Raw genomic sequence first — 19995 nt, forward strand, 5'->3', positions numbered from 1 at the left:
ATGTAGTCCTTCTGTCTCCCGGTACGGTCCACGGTGAGTCAGCATGCTTCAATTGTGCAGTGCAAATCGTTTTTATGCTGGAGCGAGGCATCTGTCTTGTTTTATTTTCTTGCCCGTGTTTTCCGTCAGTTGTCTTTTTGTAGCGTGTAGTCAGCAGCGGTCTGCCTTCATCTATGTACCGTCCATCAGCTAAATAGAAAAAGGTGAAGTTTAGCATGGTTCTTTAAAGCATGCTTGAGTTAGACTAAGTCATTTTGGCCCTTATTTTCAAGAATTGATTTGTGTGTTTGAGTTATTTACAGAGGCCTGTTTGCGTTTAGCCTTCAGTCATAAAAGAGAAATGGTTATTATAACCGTGCGTGTAAGTGACAGCGTTCCTCCTCATAAGACAGAATTATTTTCTGGAGGAGAAACGGATGAGGAGGTCAGCCAGGATATTACACCTTTACTGAGGAAGAGGCTGGAACACGTTAAATCACACTGGCCGACTCTTTCTCTCTCACACGCGTGTATGGTGTTGTTTGTCCTCTGGAGGATTTGACTGCTGTTTGGAGACTGCTAGTAATTCACACACTTGAGCTCCAGGGCGTCCAGACCTTCACCTCTAGCAGACACTATGCTTATCGCAGCGATTTATTGCTCTGTGTCTCACAACAACATTCACCTGCAAATTACAGATGGTTTGTTTGTGCTGTTGAACAGTAGTGAGGGGGAAAAGCTGTGTGATTATTTTTATTTTTATTTTTTGTTTAGTAGCGGCACTTGGGGCTGTTGGGTTTGGATGTGTAACCGAGGAAGGGAGATGGCGTTGTTTTTGTCCACTGTCATTTGTACACCTGTCATTTGTTGGTGTGAGTGTGAAAATGGAGGTTAGGAAGCAATAGTTTTGTAGCTACACAGTATATGGCAAAATATGCAAAGACTACTGGATTGGATGGTTTAAAATGAATGCAGATGGATTTGAATGATTAAAATTTGAGATTAGTGGTTATTAGGGAAATTGAGATTGGTGAAATGCTGTTGTACATTTTAATGGAGTAAAGTTGAAGATCAGTGAACGACTCAATAGTGTGCACCAAGTTGGCAGTGACTGAAAGTGGATTTGCTTTTATTAGTAGTTAATGAATGTATTTGCCAAACAATGCTGTTATTTCCTGAAACACAATGGTGCATGCTAGTCTGTTAGCTTAAAAGTACCGTGTAGCTAGTTTTATTACAGCTTGAAGATGCATACTGTGTCTTGAAGGAAGAAACGTTTCTTAATGCTTTCATGGAAGTACTGTGTAGAAGTGTGTTGCGAATGAAGATTGTAAAATGTACGAATATTTATAATGAAATGATAATTTTATTGTGAATATTTGTGTTGAGCATTGTTAATGGTAGCTGAACTAAGAGGAGTTGTTAAATTTAATGTGATTTTAATTTGTGTATTAATAGAAAGATGAAGTAATGTCTGAAAGAATAATTAATGTTACTACATTAACGCATTAGTACAAGCTGTTATCTTTTTAGCTTAAGTAGTTCTGTGTGTAAAAAGGAGCAATCTGCGCAGGCTGAAACGTTTAATAATGGTAATGAAAAGGTGTAGACAACGCATCCATCTCCAAACACGCATGTATTCATGAGAGAGATACAAAGAGACAAACAAGTGAAAGAAAAGTGAATTGCCTTGTTTTAACTAAGGAAGTTGTAAAGTAGCGCATCCGATATGTCAAATGACACTTGCATTAGTTTCTTAGTTGTGGCTTAGTGTGCGCTGACCTGGAGTTTTGAGTCGTTGCTGGTTCTTCCACATTGTGATTGGTTGATCAGCGTTCCAGTGAAGTTTTGTTGAAATTGTGTAGTATAGAGAGTTGGCTTGCTGAAAGTTTGTGAAAAATGAGAATGCTCAAGCTTGGGTGAGGCCTAAGGCGACCCAGCGAAGAGAGGAGCGTGACCTAGGTATGAAGCCTTTTCTTTAACAAACAGCATGAGCACATACACGTAGAAAACATAGTAGAATGTTGACATTTGTAAAAATGTCTGCTTCTGTTGACGTACAAGTGTGAAAGGCTTTGTGGCTTGCCTATCAAGATGCTTACTTTGGTAATTGTAAGTTGGGTGTAAATGCCTTCCAATTGTCTTTTCAAGCATTTTTAGCCAAAGTCATACAAATGGAGGTTTTTCAGACTATAGTTGAGTCTTTTAAAAGCAAAGGATCACAATTTGTGGAAGCATTCCGATAGACAATTAAACGAAATGACCATGTGTTTGCTAGGTTTAAGCAAATGAAAGTTAGCAGGTAAACGAGCATATTCGCGTTAAGGCTTTTACACTTATCCCATTTAGTCAGAGAAATGTCAGAGAGAATGGAGTCTGTGTTTGCCAGCGGCAGAATAAGCACTTGTACAGTAGAGAAGCTTGACACGGATAGCAAGACCTGTCACCGATCTGCTTGCTTTATTTCTCTTCAGCACGTGTATTGCAGTGATGGGAATGGCAAACATTAATTGGTAAAACGCAGCACTTTGAATTGATTTGTATTGCTTAGCGTAATTGTGGTTCGTACAGTTGATTGAAGCCATTTGAATGTGTAGAGTAGGTTTGTTTGAGGAAGAACTCCAGATTTGTTGGACAAACCGTTCCTTGAGTACGAGTCTGTGATCTTGCACCTCTTCCCCCCCTCATGTTTGTAGTGCGCTTGATAAATAGTGGCACGTTTGAGGTTTTGTCTAGAGGGTAAACGTTTGACTTTGGGAGAAATGGCTTTTTCCAGACAGCGGCCGTGGAGAAATGAACCTTGAGTGGCATTGCACTATATAACGCAGTTGCTCACAGCAGCTCATAAAGTTTGTCTTTGTAAGTGGTTGGAAAGCACTTGCTGAATGAGTGATGCGCAAGTTGTGGACCAATGATTTTAGCCAAATAAAAATGTAATAATTGTAAGTGGCTATTTACTTACGGAGCATAAAGTATTGCATAGTATTACTTGGCAAGAGTTTTGAAGTAAATGAACTCGGCTGCAATAGAAGTTACTGTAGCCTAAATGTTGAACTGCTATAAACAGCTGATAAAATGTTGATTAGAGTTATTCGTATTTTATAAGATGAAAGTGTTGTTAGATGTGGGGTTCCCAAACTTGTAAGTTAGAGTCTGAGCTGGCATCAGACACAATACTATACGAGTGTATGTTGATCTTGCTGATACATAGTGGCAGGAGTTTAGATTAGAGTCTGGTTTAAGTGGCTGTGGCGGCCAGTTGATTGGGTGAGTGAGGGTTGTTACAGATGAACAGTTAGCAAGAATTGCCTGTGTGCTAGTAGAATATGATCTTCTTTTTTGTGTTGGAAATTGAGTGAAATGGGTTTTTTTTTTTTTTTTGTTTTTTTTGTGGTTGCAATCGATACATGCATTTAGCTCAGGGCAGGCAGACTACAGTGGCAGGACTTGGTCTTGACTGGTGGCAGATGAGCTGTCCAAGTGTGTTGACGCAGGAGAGATGCTGTGGAGGAATGACAGCATGGTGTACGGCACAAGTCGCAGCAGTGGAGGATTCCTTCATACACAATGAAAGAATGAGGTAGTATGAGGACAAACCGTAGAAAAGAGAAACATTAGGAGTGAAAGAAAAGGGATTGTATCTGCATGAATGTTTGAGCCTTCGGGTGTGGGATGAATAATTGAATGTGAGGTGTGAGGTGGGTTTCCGTCTCCCGGTTTTGTCCCTGGCTGCATTGTGGGTAGCTATAAGGTGGTGTTATATAACGGGGCTTGCACAAGTGCTTTTTAGTGAAGGCCAGAGAAGCGTGACAAAAAGGGAAATGTCAGGCTATTTTATTTTTGACTTTGAGTGTCTAAAATAGATGCTGGGCCACGCACTGGCATACAGGCTGGTGTGCAGTAATGCAAATAGTTTGGAGTAGTACATTAGTTTGTAATGAGCGAAGGCATTTATTGAAGTGTTTTTCTGAAATATGAAAATGAGGTGGAGGAGGAGGCATGTCTGCTGTACCAGTGGAAACAGTATGTCAATTGAAGAAGCGAGCGGTGAATGATGTGTGCGTTTTCTAGAGGGTGGGGGTAGATTTAGGTCTATGCTGATTTTTGATAAGTGATAAAATGAAAATGTGGATTTTGTGGCAAGCAATGTGATGTTTGTCCTTAGTATGTTGGAAAAGTAGCTGAAGTGTCCAAGTTGTTGAATGGGAAATTCCAGCTGCAGTGAAGTGAAGAGGGAGTGAAATGCTGCTAGACTTTGGGGTTGTTGTATATTTGTAAATGTGAGCGCAAAGCCTTGGACAGTCCAAGTGTTCCCCCTGGGTTGCAATAATGTGGTATATTAATGAATGAATGTTTGTTTTTCTTTTGAAATGACTTGAGTTGTTTTTGTGTTGTTTGTAGTGTAAATGTGAGAGTTGTTCAATCAAGAAGCATTTTGTAGATGAGGAAAAATTGTTGTGTTGTTTTAAGAAATAATAAGGCAATATTAAGTGAGGTTTCCCTAAAACAAGTAATTGTTATCCTAACAAAAAAGTGAAAATGCTTGATGTAAGAAATTGTAGATATTTGGAGTGGAAAAAAGAACAAGTTAGTAAGGAAGAAAAGGGATTTTTGCAGTAGGCAAAAGAAGCGTGTCCTTTTGTCCAACTATAGTGGTATTGTTGAAGGCCCTGCACTGTGTTGGTGATGTGTAACCCAGAATACATGAGGGATGTTACTTGGGTGAAGCAGTAGCAAGAGGTTGACTGCAGGCACTTCCTTCACGCCTGTAGGCCTGTCAGTCATGACTTGTGGGGTGGTGGGGGTCGGTGGGTGACTGCTGACATGTGTTTGTATGGAAATGGCAGGACTCTGGAGATGATTTGGTTGAGTGGTGTCAATCCTGAAATAGTGCTTTGCTTGTGTTTCTTGTAGGAGAGTAGACTGTGTGTAGCAGCCAAATGAGGTAGTGTGGTGTAAGATAGAGGTGTAAAGTAAGAGCAGGAGTTAAGCTCTGATGTGGTGAATAATTGAAGCAGGTATTAATGGTAAAGTGTAGCGGAGATGTTGTGACGCTGTTTTGGATGATGTTAGGACGTGTGTAAATGATGAAAGTAGAGTACGGGCAGAAGAGAATGGGGCAACTTCATCAATAAGACAAGACGGGGAATAAAGCAGAAAAGAAATGGCAGACGCGTCGCAAATGAGCAGGCTTGATGGAACGGTCTATTGTAGATGTGGAATTGGACTTTACAGGTTGAGTCATTTGTAAACGGTGAACAATGGATAAAGTGTAATAAGTGGCTGGCTGCTCTTAGCATGAAATATATTTTGCTGCAATGTGGAAGGTTGAATAGCATTGGAGCAAATGTAGATGAGCCAGGAAGAATGTGAAGTTGTGAATGACTGGTGAAATGTAAATGGTTTGATTTGATGTAGCGGTATTGATTGTATTTGAGTGTGTAATGGGTTTTATTTGAATAGGAATTATTTCGATCATGCAATATTTGCATGCATGTTAAGTTTGGCATGGGATGGTGATAAGATGTGTAAGGATTGTGCTTAACATTGAAAATGGCCATGCAGAGGACAGGAGATGGCTGCAGACAGCCAGTCGATTAGAGCTGTAGCGTTTTGAAGAGTCCCGCATGGCAGGCCGTGATGTTGTGGAAAATAGGCGAATGAGCGCAGCGGCATGTGTGTGGGTATGAATGAAGGACTGGGGTTTTGAGAAGTGTGCTTTGTGTGACGCATGATTGAGTCTGTGGTGGGCCGTATGAGACGACAGCCGTTTTCAGTGTTTTAGTTTGTTTTGTTGAAAGTGCAAATCATCAGTGATGGATGGCAAAAGATTGGAGTAAAGTGAGAGTGAAGCGGTCTGCAGTACCTGCTCATGCTGCAGCGTCCCTCTATGGCTGTTGACTATATTGGTGGTGGGCTTTCAGCCGGAGTTGTGGAGAAAGGCTGTTAAATGCAAACGAGAGGAATAAATGAAGTGTAAGAAGAGCCGTGTGATTAACGAGGCTGTTGGGGGGGGGTGGGGGTGGTGGTTGTGTTTGCGCATCTGCACGCAGAGAGTGTAAAACAAGCAGTGCGGTTTGAGGCATCTGTTGCGGTTGTCAGCGTGGGGTTTGCTGGTAGCGGTGCGGTGGCCTCATTTTGTCAGCAGGCTGGAGTAGGCAAAAGTGTGGCACAGAAATGCAGGCAGCGTCAAGCTTGAGCAGTGCTTTAGTCCTTTGCTGAAGAAGTGTTTGGGGGCTGCTTGAGAGAAATGTGACACTGACATAGTGTAGTGTAATTGACGTATTGATTAGTTTGGTGTATTAATTGTAAATGTATCGGTGAAATGATAATGCCATCAGCAACAAAGTCTCTTTTCAGGGCAACAAGTATAAAAGAGGAGTTTTGAGTGAAAAAGTACTGTTGAAGTGCATGTATGTCTGTCTGTAAAGATTTGATGAGGTGTTGTTGCTGTAGATGTAAGCGGTGTGTTTGTGTGATTGCAGTGGTGGAGCGTGGAGAGCGGAGAAGCCCTGCAGACCTTCTACACGATGGGAGGCAATCTGAAGAAGATCCACGTGTCTCCTGACTTCAGCACCTTCATCACTGTGGACAGCATCGGCATCCTTTACATTTTAAAGAGACTTGAGGGAGAGGGAACATGACCCAGGACGGGGTGAAAGGCTTGTTGAGCAAGCAACTGTGACTTCAAATGAGGAAATGCAATGCTGGCAGCAATCTGTGCTGAAATGTGAGATGTGTGCGTGTGCGTGTGCGTGTGCGTGTTTGTGTGTGTGTTTGTGTGCGTGTCTGTGTGCGTGTCTGTGTGTGTGTAATTGTATGTTTGGTTTATTTTTAAATGTGGGTGAAATGTTTGGTGCCAATATGTAGACTTTTGCTTTAACAGCTCAGACAACATGCCTCATATAGGACAAAGTATTGTCCGAGGGATTTTGAGCGCACACGGTGGTGTTTGCTGTGGGCCAGTACTTTTGAAGAAAAGCTTTAATGTGCATGTAACCGCAGAGCCCTGTCAATGAGTTGATTTGTGATGGGTGCTTTTAAAGTATGTTTGTGATGCCTGATTCCATGAGGAAGTGTGTGTGTGCGTGTACATGAGTTTGTTTGTATGAAATGTAAAGAAAATGATCAACACTGCATTGGTGAAATGTGTCATGACTTGTGACTGTAAATGTGAAATGATGATGATTGAAAAAAAAAAAAAAAGTGTACGTGAAAGTCCATGCAGGTACACCTCTGCATTTGTGGAGCTTGATCTGTCATTGCTGTAGCACCTGTGTGTGCACGTGCGCTCATGTGATATTTGCTAAATACAAGACGTGTATTTAAAGAGTTGTAGTGTCAATCTTTTTCCTAAAATGTGTTTGAATGTTTGCGTTTAAAGGAAAAGCGCATGGAGTAGGATCACCTGATGACCAAGGTAAGTAGCGCTGAAATGTGATTTTGCTGTGTATTGGGTGCGCGCGCGTGCACTTTTGGGCTAGAGTGATGCGGGGCAGTGCTGAGGCAGCAGTGTCGCGCTCTGAGCTTTAGTGACTGGGTAGTTGGCAGAGGAGAAGAGATGCTGTACTGTGTGTAGATGTGGTTGTCAAGCAGAGCAGGGTGAGCTGGTGTGGTGCTGAGGAGAGGAAGTGGTGCTGTTGCAGTGTTTGTGCGTGCAGGTCAGAAGCTGTACTGTATTTTGCAGAGTGTAGTTGTGGGACAGGAGTTGGAGTTTGATAGCTGGTGTAGTTGTGTGGATTTAGCAGGTGTTTTTGTGACTGAAGGACTTGTAGAGGATTGAAGTAGGCTGAATGGTGCTTTCTCCATGTGTGGTGCAGTGTTTGAGGTACATGCAGGCACTTAGTGGAAAGGATCTGTGAATGAGTGTTAGATGCTTTGTGCAGTGTGAAGGTGATGTTGAGTGCAGTATAGTGGCATGCTAGATGAAGAGAGCAGGTCAAGATTGTGATAGTTGTTGGGCAGGACTTGTGGCTAAGCAGTTGCAGTTGTGTTTTTGCAAATGGTTAACCCTGAGCTTCCATAGATGCTGCTGTGGAAGTGACGGGTGAGCATTTTGTGCCATTTGTAATGCACTGTTGTGTAGGGCAGGAAGGTTAGCAAGCGTAGATGTTTGGTCAGAGCAGGCTTAGAATAGAGTCGTTACTTGCGTCCAGTATCCAAAAAGAAGGCCTAATGACTGCTTTTCAAGCAAGAACAGTGGTTAGCCTTTTTTTTTGGTGTGGAAGCGAGTAACGACTTATATATATATATTTATTAAACAAGGAAGAGAGGGGGAAAATTCGCACTAAGTATAAATACTTAGCAAAAATACAGTTGCGGTCACTCTTTCATTTAACTTTTTCAACCTCAATAAAAGCAAACAGGACATGCTTTGTACTTGTCTTTATTTCACAACATGGTCTCACAACACAGTCAATGAACAACACTAACATCTGCTTATACTTGAGCATCACATCATTTCTATTAACTGACTCACCCATACCCTCAACGCCTATTACAAGCTTTCAGACATAAAGAAACTATGATGATGCCTCAAATAAAACGGCTCATCTTACATCAAACGCTTGAACTGATTAGTTCAATGCCATCATACTACATATGGACACATACACTACTAGCACTTACAAGCTTTGCTCACATTGATGCCACATGACCTCTTCAGATGTCCACCTTGGATGGCCTGACAGCTGCTTGACTGCACCAAGCTGAAATTCAAAGCAAATTGCGATCACTACATGTTCATACACTGACTGATTATGACAGAAGCATACAAATAAATGCATTCAAGACATACCTACTGTCCCTCACAACAGCACTGCTGCACCATCCTGCTTCAGGGTTGCTGCCTTCATGCCACCTGTAGACTAACCAAACAGCCATTAAACACTTTCCAATAAGCCTTCACTGCTTCCGGTTTACATGGGTTACATCTGAACCATGATTCATGCTACATAAACCAAATGCCTGCATTTCACCATACACCCCTGCCACATCCACTGTCTCAATTCATATCACAAGTACATCATCTACACAGCAGCAGCAGCAACACTGCTCTGGAAAAACATTGAAGGAGTTCTGCCCTGACACACACATAAGGCCCTACTCAAGTCATTGCAGACAAGCCATTGTTACATCATCTTCGCTCATTTGCTGACACCACTCAAGCTCGCCTTTGATGCCATGTTTTGGAGCCCTTTTGCACGTGATGATTTCAACCTACTACTTTTCTCTTTCACAATGTACTGACTCACCACATCAACCCCCCTTCACATTTCTTTATTTCATTGTATGTATGTATGTATGTATGTATGTATGTATATATGTATATGTGTGTATGTATATATATATATATATATATATATATATATATATATATATATATATATATATATATATATAGAGAGAGAGAGAGAGAGAGAGAGAGAGAGAGAGAGAGAAATGGTTAATGTTAATTTGTGTATCTTATTTCAATTATTTACACTTTACTATTATTATTATTATTATTATTATTATTATTATATTTATCAAATGTTTTGTTTTTTTGTGTGTCATTATATCTTATCTGTATTACTATTCATTTTTCTAGGGTTTTCATATATTTCATATTTGAAATGCTTTGGCAATACTGTACTTAATGTCATGCCAAAATGGATATCCAACTGACAAATCTGTGCAATCGCATCATGTCCACTTGGAAAATCAATACATTTACACATTACATTATCACTGGTGCTGGAGAAGCAGCTTGTGTGTGTGTGAGACACTTCCACCATCTCTAACTCACACACTAATCTGGCCCTGCTCCACCTGACCACACCACCAAGCAATAAAATACACCCCAGTGGTGAGAGCAGCTGACAGGAAATGCTTTCATGCCAAGATACAGCGAGTGAGTGTGTAACAGAAAGAGAGAGACTGACAAAAGCATGCGCGCACAGTGGATGCCAAAGCTACAGGTCAGTGTGCCGTTGCTCTCTCCTGTCACATCCTTCTCAGTGTGGCGGTGTATGTCGCTTCAGGGGATGTTCACAACCTTTTGGACAGCATCCTGCTCCTCACGCTAAACAGAGGAGAAACATCTCATCACTTACAAACCACAACACAACACTGCCACTTCTGCAACACAAACATCTGCAGACAAATCATCTTCAAATCATCTCTTCTGTTTTGGGACCGGGACAGCCCACCAAACTTTACTTTCTGGATGATGTCACGTTACGTCACACTCACAACAACTACACTCAACTACTCTCAACAACACTGCTCAGATCAGCGAAATTACGCCTCAGAACCTTTCACACCCACATAAACAATCCATTCATCTTTACTGCCTCCACTACACCCCGACATCTCTTATCCTCTCATACAACAGGCCAAATTCAACATTTTTCAGCACAATCATTAGGCATCAACTCTGGCTACAGCTTCAACCTTTCTTTTCATTCATGCTGTGGAAAAACCCATTTAGATGCCCTACTTACAAATCAATACAAATATAAATATAAACATACATACATACATACATACATACATACATACAAAAATATACAGTCAAAACACTTCTATTCTTTGCTTTTCCATTATATAATTTTACTCAAAACTCCACGAGCCAGGGAGTGACACACATGAAACCTTTCACTTCCTGAGCACTGGCACATCCCACATCCATACAAATACTACAGACAGAGTCTCAACCACTGTGCCTTTGTGGAATCCATTCAAGCCAAACAAACTCTTCTATTGCTAAACTTGTGTGCGCACACATTCTTTCACCTGCAGTACCTACCGCATTTACACTATATCACTTCTTTAGCTGCCTCCAACTATAAACTCTGCCCACTCCTAAAACACACACACACACACACACACACACACACACACACACACATAATAAAACAAACACAACTCTGCTATAACTACACTTCTTTCACCTATATTTTTGTCACTGTAACAAACTCTCGTAAGCTCTTGACCATTCATGTGGACTTCGTGAAGATGCTATTTGACTGCAGAACAGTCGACACATCTCAATAAACAATTGTGCTTAGAACAACTCTCCTGGACTGGCTTCTTCAACTTACAACAATCCTCACACCTCACACTCATCTCATACTCGCATTAATGCTTACAATACTTCCTCTCAGACGCATAACGCAAGCCTTTGTGTCCGCTTTTGTCTCACTGTGTCATCTGGACACAAAATTATTCACTGGGAACTGCACAAACTAACAGGGGAGCACCATGTACCATAGTTAAAGCTTCTCAAAAGGGGGGAGGGGGGGCCTTTGCCAAGAGTCCATTCCATTCATCAATCTTACAATAACTCCAATTACAGCATAACAATTTCCAACTAATTCTTCACATACCACAACCCCAAATCACAAACAGTTAGGAAAACACAAACATTTCACACTTCTATTTCATTACAGACTCTGTCCAATCAACTTCATTTCATTTGTAAATACGCATCCTGTTTCTGTCATTCAGACACAAATTAAAAAAAAAAAACTTGCGCCTAAAGCAATTTAGGCCTACTAATCAGGCACGCTGCTTCAATAATGATGTGATCTCAAACAGGAGATTGTAAGTATGATCTGCTACAAAACCAGCATCCAAGGAAGGTCTAGCCCTTAAGGAGCAAAGATGGCCCAAGGATCGCCATTTTGCCAACAAATACATGAGAACAATCTCTTCCTCAGGTGCCACTGCATCAACCATCCTCATTCATCTATAAGCCACATCACCACATGGCCTCAGGACTACTTTCACAAACATTCGCCAAGTACCACAACACAAACTTACATCCACAAATGCTCCTCAATACTGTACTGTAGGAAGCCCGGTCGTATCACTGTCAACAAGCTCCATCCACTTCTCTGGACTCTAAAGCATCTGGGATGGACCATCACACAGAACAAACAAGCGCTGTGCTCACAGATCAATCACTTTTACACCTATTCTGAGGGGCAGTACATTCAAGTACATACACATTTTGGAGCACAATATGCTGCCTTCTTTTCCAGGGATGCCTATCAATGTTTCAACAAGACAATGCAAAACCACATTCTGCACACCTTACAAAGTCCTGCCTGCGAAGGAACAGGATACAGCTACTTGACTGGCCTGCCTGCCACAGTCCCAACCCGTCTCCAATAGAGAATGCACAATTTCAACTGCAAAATGTCACAATCAACAGCCCTTACTGCTGCTCACCTTAACACCTGTTTGCAGGAACAATGGGTCAAAATTACACCTCAAACTATTCACCACTTGCTGTCTTCAGTCCCTAAAAGTCTTTTAAGTGTTGTGAAGAGGAATGGCAACATTACAAAATAGTAAATGCTTTACTGTTCCAACTTTTTGTCAAATGTGTTGCCAGAAACAAAATTGCACTACATATTTACAAAAAACTACAACAACAACAACAACAACAACAAAAACCACAATGAACACAATAAATGATGCGCCACTGTGTTGTCTGCAATGAAATGCAAGTAAAAGTACATCTACAAATCTATTTTTTCTTATTGCTCTTAATGCCTTATAGCCTTAATGTTCTTATTGCCATAATGGCCCAACTCTTCCTCATTTCCGCGTGTACTTGCAATATGGCCTTTTTTTACACCCTCACCGTTTCTACCACTGCACAGGTGTTGATGGCACCCACATACAAGTACACCATCACAACTCCCATAACATCAACACCGTCACTCCTCATCTACTCATATTTAGGCTTAATCATGACTCTACATGACGGTGGACATCAGAAAGCCCATTTTTAACACTGCATTCCCACAGCGTCGTCTCGTGCTGTGCGACAAGGCGTTCGCCATTCACCTGCTCTCTTCTGCACTTGCCCACGCGAGTCCATCATCAAAGGCCTCTCCACGCTCCGGGCTGCCACCCTCAGCTGTCTTTGTCCTTTAACACAAAAACAAGCTGAGTCAGGAAAATCAAGAGTTTTCACCACTGACCCACGAGTGCCTCCCGGTGCAATGTGGCCTGACAGATAAACCTTGCAGACGTGGCCTAAATTCATCTCCCTTTTATGCTGTTAGAGACAATCTGCATGTCATTTACCTACTTTCTGCTCCTGTTACAGGCATGTACTTCACTTTTAAATGGAGTCTCACCTAAATGCTCCTGCAACCTAAAGTGCTCAAAGGCTCCTTCAGCTTTTCTTTGCTCGGACCCCTCTTCAATCGCATCTGGCTTCCTTGATGGATGAACGCGCCTTTTCGGCAGGTGTAATTCCTCCCGTCACCGACTGCAGAGAAGGTCAACTTCCGAATGGGCTCATGGCCAGTGTTGCCATGGCAGCCCGGTTTAGGATGCTGGGCTTCCTCCCAAAATGCCCTTTCCTCTCACCTCTGACAGAGATATCCGGGTACGCCGTTAGTTTGACCCTGCAAAAACAACACTTGTTACTGCATCCCCATGTTCGGCCAATGTCTCTCTTTTCAAAGGTAATAACAGAGTACAGGGAATAGCTTCAAATACACAACAACAATTATGCCAACAATTTCCGCTCCTCACAGACACTGACGGCCTTTCAGAGGATATGGACGTGAAAATAATTCACCGTGCTGGACTGACTATTACACCATTGGACTGACTATTACCACCGTTCTGTCTTTATTTAGCTTCCATTTTCACCTGTTCGCTTCCATCAACAATGTCCCTGGAGAAAAGACTAATCACAGCCTTCCTCAAACATCAACATTTTATATTTACTCCTTCTTAGATACTCTTTGCATCATGGTTAGTTGCTCAATTACAACATTTCTGCTGGCGTTATACACTAGATCATTATTAAAGCCTTTGACAGGCATCGGAACTGCCTGGTTAAGTTTTTTGTTAATCTTATTATTATTATTATTATTATTATAAGACATTTCAAAAACTATTCACGTTTGCTAACTGTGGAGTCAGGAACTCGGTTTAAAGAGGTCATTCACCCCAAATTAAACCATCTTTATCATTTCTAAAGCTGCGATCACACTGCACTTTTCTCCCCACGCAAATGCTTATCTTCATATTGTGTAATCCTGCCCCTTTTCCCAGTGCCGCACAACACAATTTAGCACGCGCAAACTCTGTAAGAGCTCTCTCACCCTCCATAAACAGCAAGGACCCCGCTTTATTTCATGTCAAGAAAAAGATCACAACAGTCCGTATGCCAAAATTGCGTTCATCACAATATTAACATGCGACAATATTTTTCTCCACATGAAAAAAAAAAAAAATCTATAAATAACTTCTTCTATTTGAAACAAGACGTAACCAAGACAATGCATCAGCCGTGTGACCAAACACAACGTACACTGCAGTCTGAGAGGAAAGTGTGCTGGCGCTGGGGTGCTACCTTTTTAAATGGTACAAACTTGTGCCTAAAGGGTCCCTATTAATCCCACAAGGGTCCATATTACTACCAAAAACTACAAACGTGTTCCTCTTACAATTTTGCCTACTACTATATACTTTTCAAGTACTAATATGGACCCTTTGAGTACGAATGTGTACCTTTTGAAAAAGTGTACCTAGTGACAGCTCGCGTACCTCTATTTCACGGAAAACTGTTCAATAAAGTTCTTCTTTTTCTTACACGGCGCCACTAATCGATCCTTGTACCTTCATTATATTCTGATTGAACCACTACGTATAGTCTGTTGTGACAGTATTTTTGCCTCAACTTTGAATAAATCTGGAAACATTGCTGTCTCTGGAGACTGAGAGAGCTCTGATTTCATCCAAATTAACCAAAGAAATATCTCATGTTTCCCCCTTACACTGCAACTTAAAGGGTTACTATGGAGTCAGCAGTCTGTATTTAACATTAGTTGGCTCTAACCTTGGTCACAGCTCAATACTGCAGTTTGACATACCTGTTCAAGATTGTGATAAAGGCCGGTCGCTTCATTGCCAGCTTCAGCGCTACTCAATTACAGATCCGGCCAAATGTCAGGCTTCATCTGGAGCATCTTCACACCTCAACAGAGTAATAGCGTAAAACACATTGTGTTCAGATAAAGCATTCAAATGGCACACGCCTCACATGTTTGTCATTAGATGTGTACATGTCATTCCTTCCCGTATTACATTTACCGTCTTTACTTTTGCACACTTCGCTTCTTTATGCAGCACCTGCACCATCAAGTCATCAAGGAAATCACACTACAAAACAGCAAATCATTTGCAACCGATTAATGCCTATTTCTTCTCGTGTGGACCACTTTTCCTTGCATTGGTATTTTGGCCACTACATCACGTTCAGTCAAGACATTTGACGCACGTCTCCTACAGCGAATAAACAAACAAAACAATTCGCTGAGTAATAAGCATTGCCAACAACTTCATCTGCACAACTTTAAAGCCTTTTTTTTTCCAGCCGTCAGATTACAGATGTCAATGGAGTGCGTATTTCTTGATTTTAACAAAATGAAACCTCTATGTATGACTGCTTTTCACATCCAGGGTCACATGTTATATTGCTTATTCTGGTCAACTTATTTGCACAGGAAAACCTCAATGACAATTTCTACACTGCTGACATGTCAAAATTAACACACCCATTAATAGAAAATAATCAAAACATCTACTCACGTTCGCTTTGGAGGTTTGAATAAAGCTGTCCCACAAAACAAATGGTAAACAGACTTCACAGAAATCATGCATCCAAAAAACATCCGTTATTCAAGAAGGAACCAACATTTTCCATTCCATCTTTAATGATTCTACTTTACTTCTAGGCCCTTTTATACAACGCAGAAATGCTTGCTTCGCTACACTTAAGTATTATTAGCCATACACCACATACTTTTAACAATCTGCAAGTTTAAATGGTTGCACAAATTGCCCCATAATTTATTTTAGCTAAATGCTATGCTATCCTCTCGTTAAATCCAGCAATCATTGATCTCAGGAAAGAACGTAACAATCTTATTCTGACCCTCAAGACAGAATAAATAAAGCACACCCAAACAGCCAGAAGAACACAAATTATACTTGAAAACAAGGGTTGTTTTGGGGATGCAGAAAGATGACTGTCAATAGTGCTTTCATCTAAACCAGTGGTCACCAACCTTGTTCCTGTAGGGTCGGTGTCCGGCAGATTTTATCTCCAACCCTAATCAAACACACCTGAACAAGCTAATCAAGGTCTTACAAGGTATACTTCAAACATCCAGGCAGGTGTGTCGAGTCAAGATGGAGCTAAACCCTGCAGGGACACCGGCCCTCCAGGACCAGGATTGGTGACCCCTGATCTAAACTGATCCCAATCCTCAATATTTGCTTATATTGTTAGGTAGGCTCGCTTTCTTCTTTCCTTTGGAGCTGATGAACCCGAGACGAACGCTGTTTTCGTTCCACACACTTTGATTTTGGGTCTTCCTAAAGCCCTGGCCCGATTCTGCCACATTCTCAACTTGCTTATCTTTCTTCTTCAACAAGACTGAACTGGCTCAATGATCCTTTATTTTGATATCGCTGCTCAATTCTATCTGGCACATTCTGTAAGTGTTAATTAATTGATCTGTAAGATAATTACATAAATGCTTATCCCCTGATGCTTCGTTTAGTCAAAGGCTTCGGGATACGCGCCATCTGGGACGTACGACTACAGTTTTCTCATTATCTCGCTGTCTCGCTTTTTGTCTTTGCCGTGACAACTACATGATCAATTGGAAAGTCAAGGATATCTGTCATTGCGGGAGTCTCACCTCACAGATGCAGGCAGATCATTTACCTGACGTGAAAGGACATTTGATGTTTTACACTCTGCCGTGTAAAATAAAATGCCTATAAATGTACACTTAATGTATTTCTCACACAAACTCTTCCCTTGTTTGACTTTCCTGTATAATTTACACTTTATAACAACTATAAAATCAAAATCATGCTTCAACATAACCATTAATTCTACTCTTCTGCCTCTTCCATTTGGGTCACAACATTCCTGTTTTAACAACAATAACAGATCACAAAGCATCTGTGTCTTCATACTGATTGTCTTTTCCCAACCTGGAACTGCAACATATCCGAGTGGTGTTGAAGAGGCTACATGGAGAGAAAGATACTGTACCAGCTCCATGGAAACTGAGTGCACGAGAAGTGAACCGTATGTCACCCCGCCTGAGGGAGAGATTATCCTGAAACACACACACACTCACATCCTTATCGCAACACATCTTTAACACAATCTTTGTCTTTACCCAATTGTAATTCATACCAGCTTCCCGGAGGCCGCTAATAAGTAGGCACACAATACAAACAATCATTACATATACAGAGGAGATCAAAATTGCGTAACTTACTGTTTCCCAAATGTCCAGATGCCTTCTTAGTGCTATTTGAAGTTGTCCTAACAGAACAAGTTTTCGAGTCATATATCACAACTTAAATATAATGCAAAGAACATCAGAAAACACTTGGTTACACTTTAGTTCAAGTATCAATTCTTGCTATTGACAACTGGATTCATATCTGCCTTATATTAGGATATTGGCTGGTTATTTACTTGTAAAGTGCACTTTATGCATGATCTTATTCTACATCCCCCAATTCACTCAATGCGTACACCAGCCAACTACCTAACAAATATTCAAATGCAGCAAATTAGGACTTTATTGAGACAAAAGTCATAGTTTAGGCTTTGTTAATAGCAAGAATGGTACCTCCAAATAAAGTGACCAACAACTTATGAGGTAGATCTAAAAGAGCACAGATGAAACAGGCAGCTAAACTTGACAGTTTTCACTGACTTTGCCAGATTTTCAACTGTGTGGGAAACCACATCAACACCATAGGGATGAATGTTTTGGCCACAGCAGAAGAAATCTTCTTTTTTAATGTCAGTCGTTCAAGGCTCCTCAAAAATGTTGATCCTCCATGAAAGACATATGACACTTGGATTTACTTGGGCCTGAAGGGAAACATCGTCACAGAACAACAGACACAGCAGTTCCTCGAAGATGGACCTTTTTCACATTACCACATTTCACAGCAGCGCAAGTCGTCATAGCTGATTAAACTTAGAGAGCAGTGAATGTGAATTTGACAAATGCTTTTTTTGTATTCCTATCTACTTACATCATAAAAAAAACACCACAACACAAAAAAAAGTGTGACACTTCCAGTGTAAGACTGAGAATGGCTGCTGAAAGAGAGCATAATGTCAATTTTACTGTCTCGCCCATAGACGCTGCATTAGAAAGACCTCACAGAAGCATTAACTATTTTTTTTACAATTTCATGAAAATGTGATATAATAAAAAGTAGAACTTTATAAATGTACTACGGTTCTTAAAAAATATCTCTTTATTTGAAACTTTTAAGGATTTAAGATGCTGACGATTGTTCAATGCGTCATCACCACCTCGTGAAAAACATCCATGAAATGGCCACCCCAAAGCCCAGACTTAAACCTGATTGAATATCTACATTCACACTGAAAGCAGCGAGTGTCAAAGTAAACGGAAGTCATTCTTTTTCAATGGGAGCCGGCAGCAATAAGCGGCACAGGGCGTCTTTGCCAGTGTGGGCATCGGGGAAAGTTAAAATCAAGTCTTCAAATCAACTTTTTATTAACGATTGAATATCTACATTCACACTGAAAGCAGCGAGTGTCAAAGTAAACGGAAGTCATTCTTTTTCAATGGGAGCCGGCAGCAATAAGCGGCACAGGGCGTCTTTGCCAGTGTGGGCATCGGGGAAAGTTAAAATCAAGTCTTCAAATCAACTTTTTATTAACGAGCTATGACACGGTTTGGCCGCAAGCAATCAGAGGGTTGATGTCCACAGCTTCAGAGGATTTCATAGAACACACTCCTGTGAACTTTGGTTCCAGCCACAGTTGCTCCCAAGGGTTTGATTATTGTATATATATATATATATATATATATATATATATATATATATATATATATATATATATATATATATATATATATATATATACACATACATACATACATACATATCCTCTTTATTTTTTTTCCGCCAATTCTGTTTAACGGACAGAAGATTTATTCAACACATTTCTAAACATAATACTTTTAATAACTCATCTCTAATAACTGATTTATTTTATCTTTGTCATGATGACATTAAATAATATTTTACTACATTTTTTCTAAAATTTCTTTTTTATATTTTTAAAAAAATTAAAAAACGCTTCTTCGGCTTTTATTCTAGCCGAAATAAAACAAATAAGACTTTCTTCAGAAGAAAAAATATTATCAGACATACTGTAAAAATATCCTTGCTCAGTTAACCATAATTTGCACAAATATTTAAAAGTTTTTTTGTATAATTCTGACTGTATGTATGTATGTATGTATGTATGTATGTATGTGTGAGTGTGTATATTTATATATATATATATATATATATATATATATATATATATATATATATATATATATATATATATATATATATATATATATATGTATGTATGTATGTATGTATATGTGCATATATATATCTCACCGGTTGAGCTGTGAACACAGACAGCGTGGTCGCCAGGGTAGGCAATGGCCTGAGCCAACTTTGACGCTCTCGCTACCTTCAGTGTGAACACACAGTTAAAAACTCACTAGAACTAATCTGAGAAAAGCATATCGAAAGCACAGCAGAGCAGTGAGACAGACCAATGATGTGCTGGGCCTGCATTTCTTTCTTTTTGTGTTTTCAACAAACTAATGCTTTTGTTAAAAATTACATTTTGTCTTAAAAAGCAAGTGTTCATAATCTCTTCTCTAATTTCCACCCCCACTGTGAATAAAAAAAGTAACAAAACAACAAACAAGACATAAAGACAGATACAGTACATAGATAAATAGACAGATACAGTAGATAGATAAATAGACAGAACTGTAAGTCTTCTTGTTGAAAAACACGCATACCAAAATCCAGAGGGTTTAACTAATATATATAACCACACCGCTAATACTGCAGCTGAATAATAAGAAGGGAAGGAAGAAAGAAAGAAAGAGCGGTCACAGAAAGGAC

General features: G+C 40.3%; 1 protein-coding gene and 1 long non-coding RNA gene across 13 annotated transcripts in view; one reads left to right on the forward strand and one right to left on the reverse strand.

Annotated features, from left to right (window-relative positions):
• Positions 1 to 7309, forward strand: part of apaf1 (apoptotic peptidase activating factor 1) — a 30462-nt gene extending 23153 nt beyond the window's left edge. For 10 of the 11 annotated variants that reach the window (XR_015482178.1, XR_015482177.1, XR_015482180.1 and 7 more), the window contains one exon: positions 6465 to 7309. Coding sequence is in view for 7 of the 11 variants with exons in the window: in XM_087247531.1 (XP_087103657.1) it covers positions 6465 to 6623 (159 nt within the window). In the remaining 4 variants the exon portion in view is untranslated. 11 annotated transcript variants of the gene reach the window in all.
• Positions 7310 to 8349: 1040 nt separating this feature from the next.
• LOC103910447 (uncharacterized) lies at positions 8350 to 17670 on the reverse strand. Of its 2 annotated transcripts, XR_015483090.1 has the most exons (6): positions 17298 to 17670; positions 14868 to 17132; positions 13116 to 13388; positions 12820 to 12903; positions 8777 to 8846; positions 8350 to 8687 (listed from the first exon to the last, which is right to left on the reverse strand). It is a non-coding gene; the product is annotated as an uncharacterized LOC103910447 (long non-coding RNA). The 2 variants fall into 2 exon arrangements; XR_015483089.1 differs by lacking the exon at positions 17298 to 17670 and having other exon boundaries at positions 14868 to 17281.
• Positions 17671 to 19995: the final 2325 nt, after the last annotated feature.

This window comes from Danio rerio, chromosome 4 (assembly GCF_052040795.2).
Source record: "Danio rerio strain M-AB ecotype USA chromosome 4, GRCz13ab, whole genome shotgun sequence".
Classification (NCBI taxonomy): domain Eukaryota; kingdom Metazoa; phylum Chordata; class Actinopteri; order Cypriniformes; family Danionidae; genus Danio; species Danio rerio.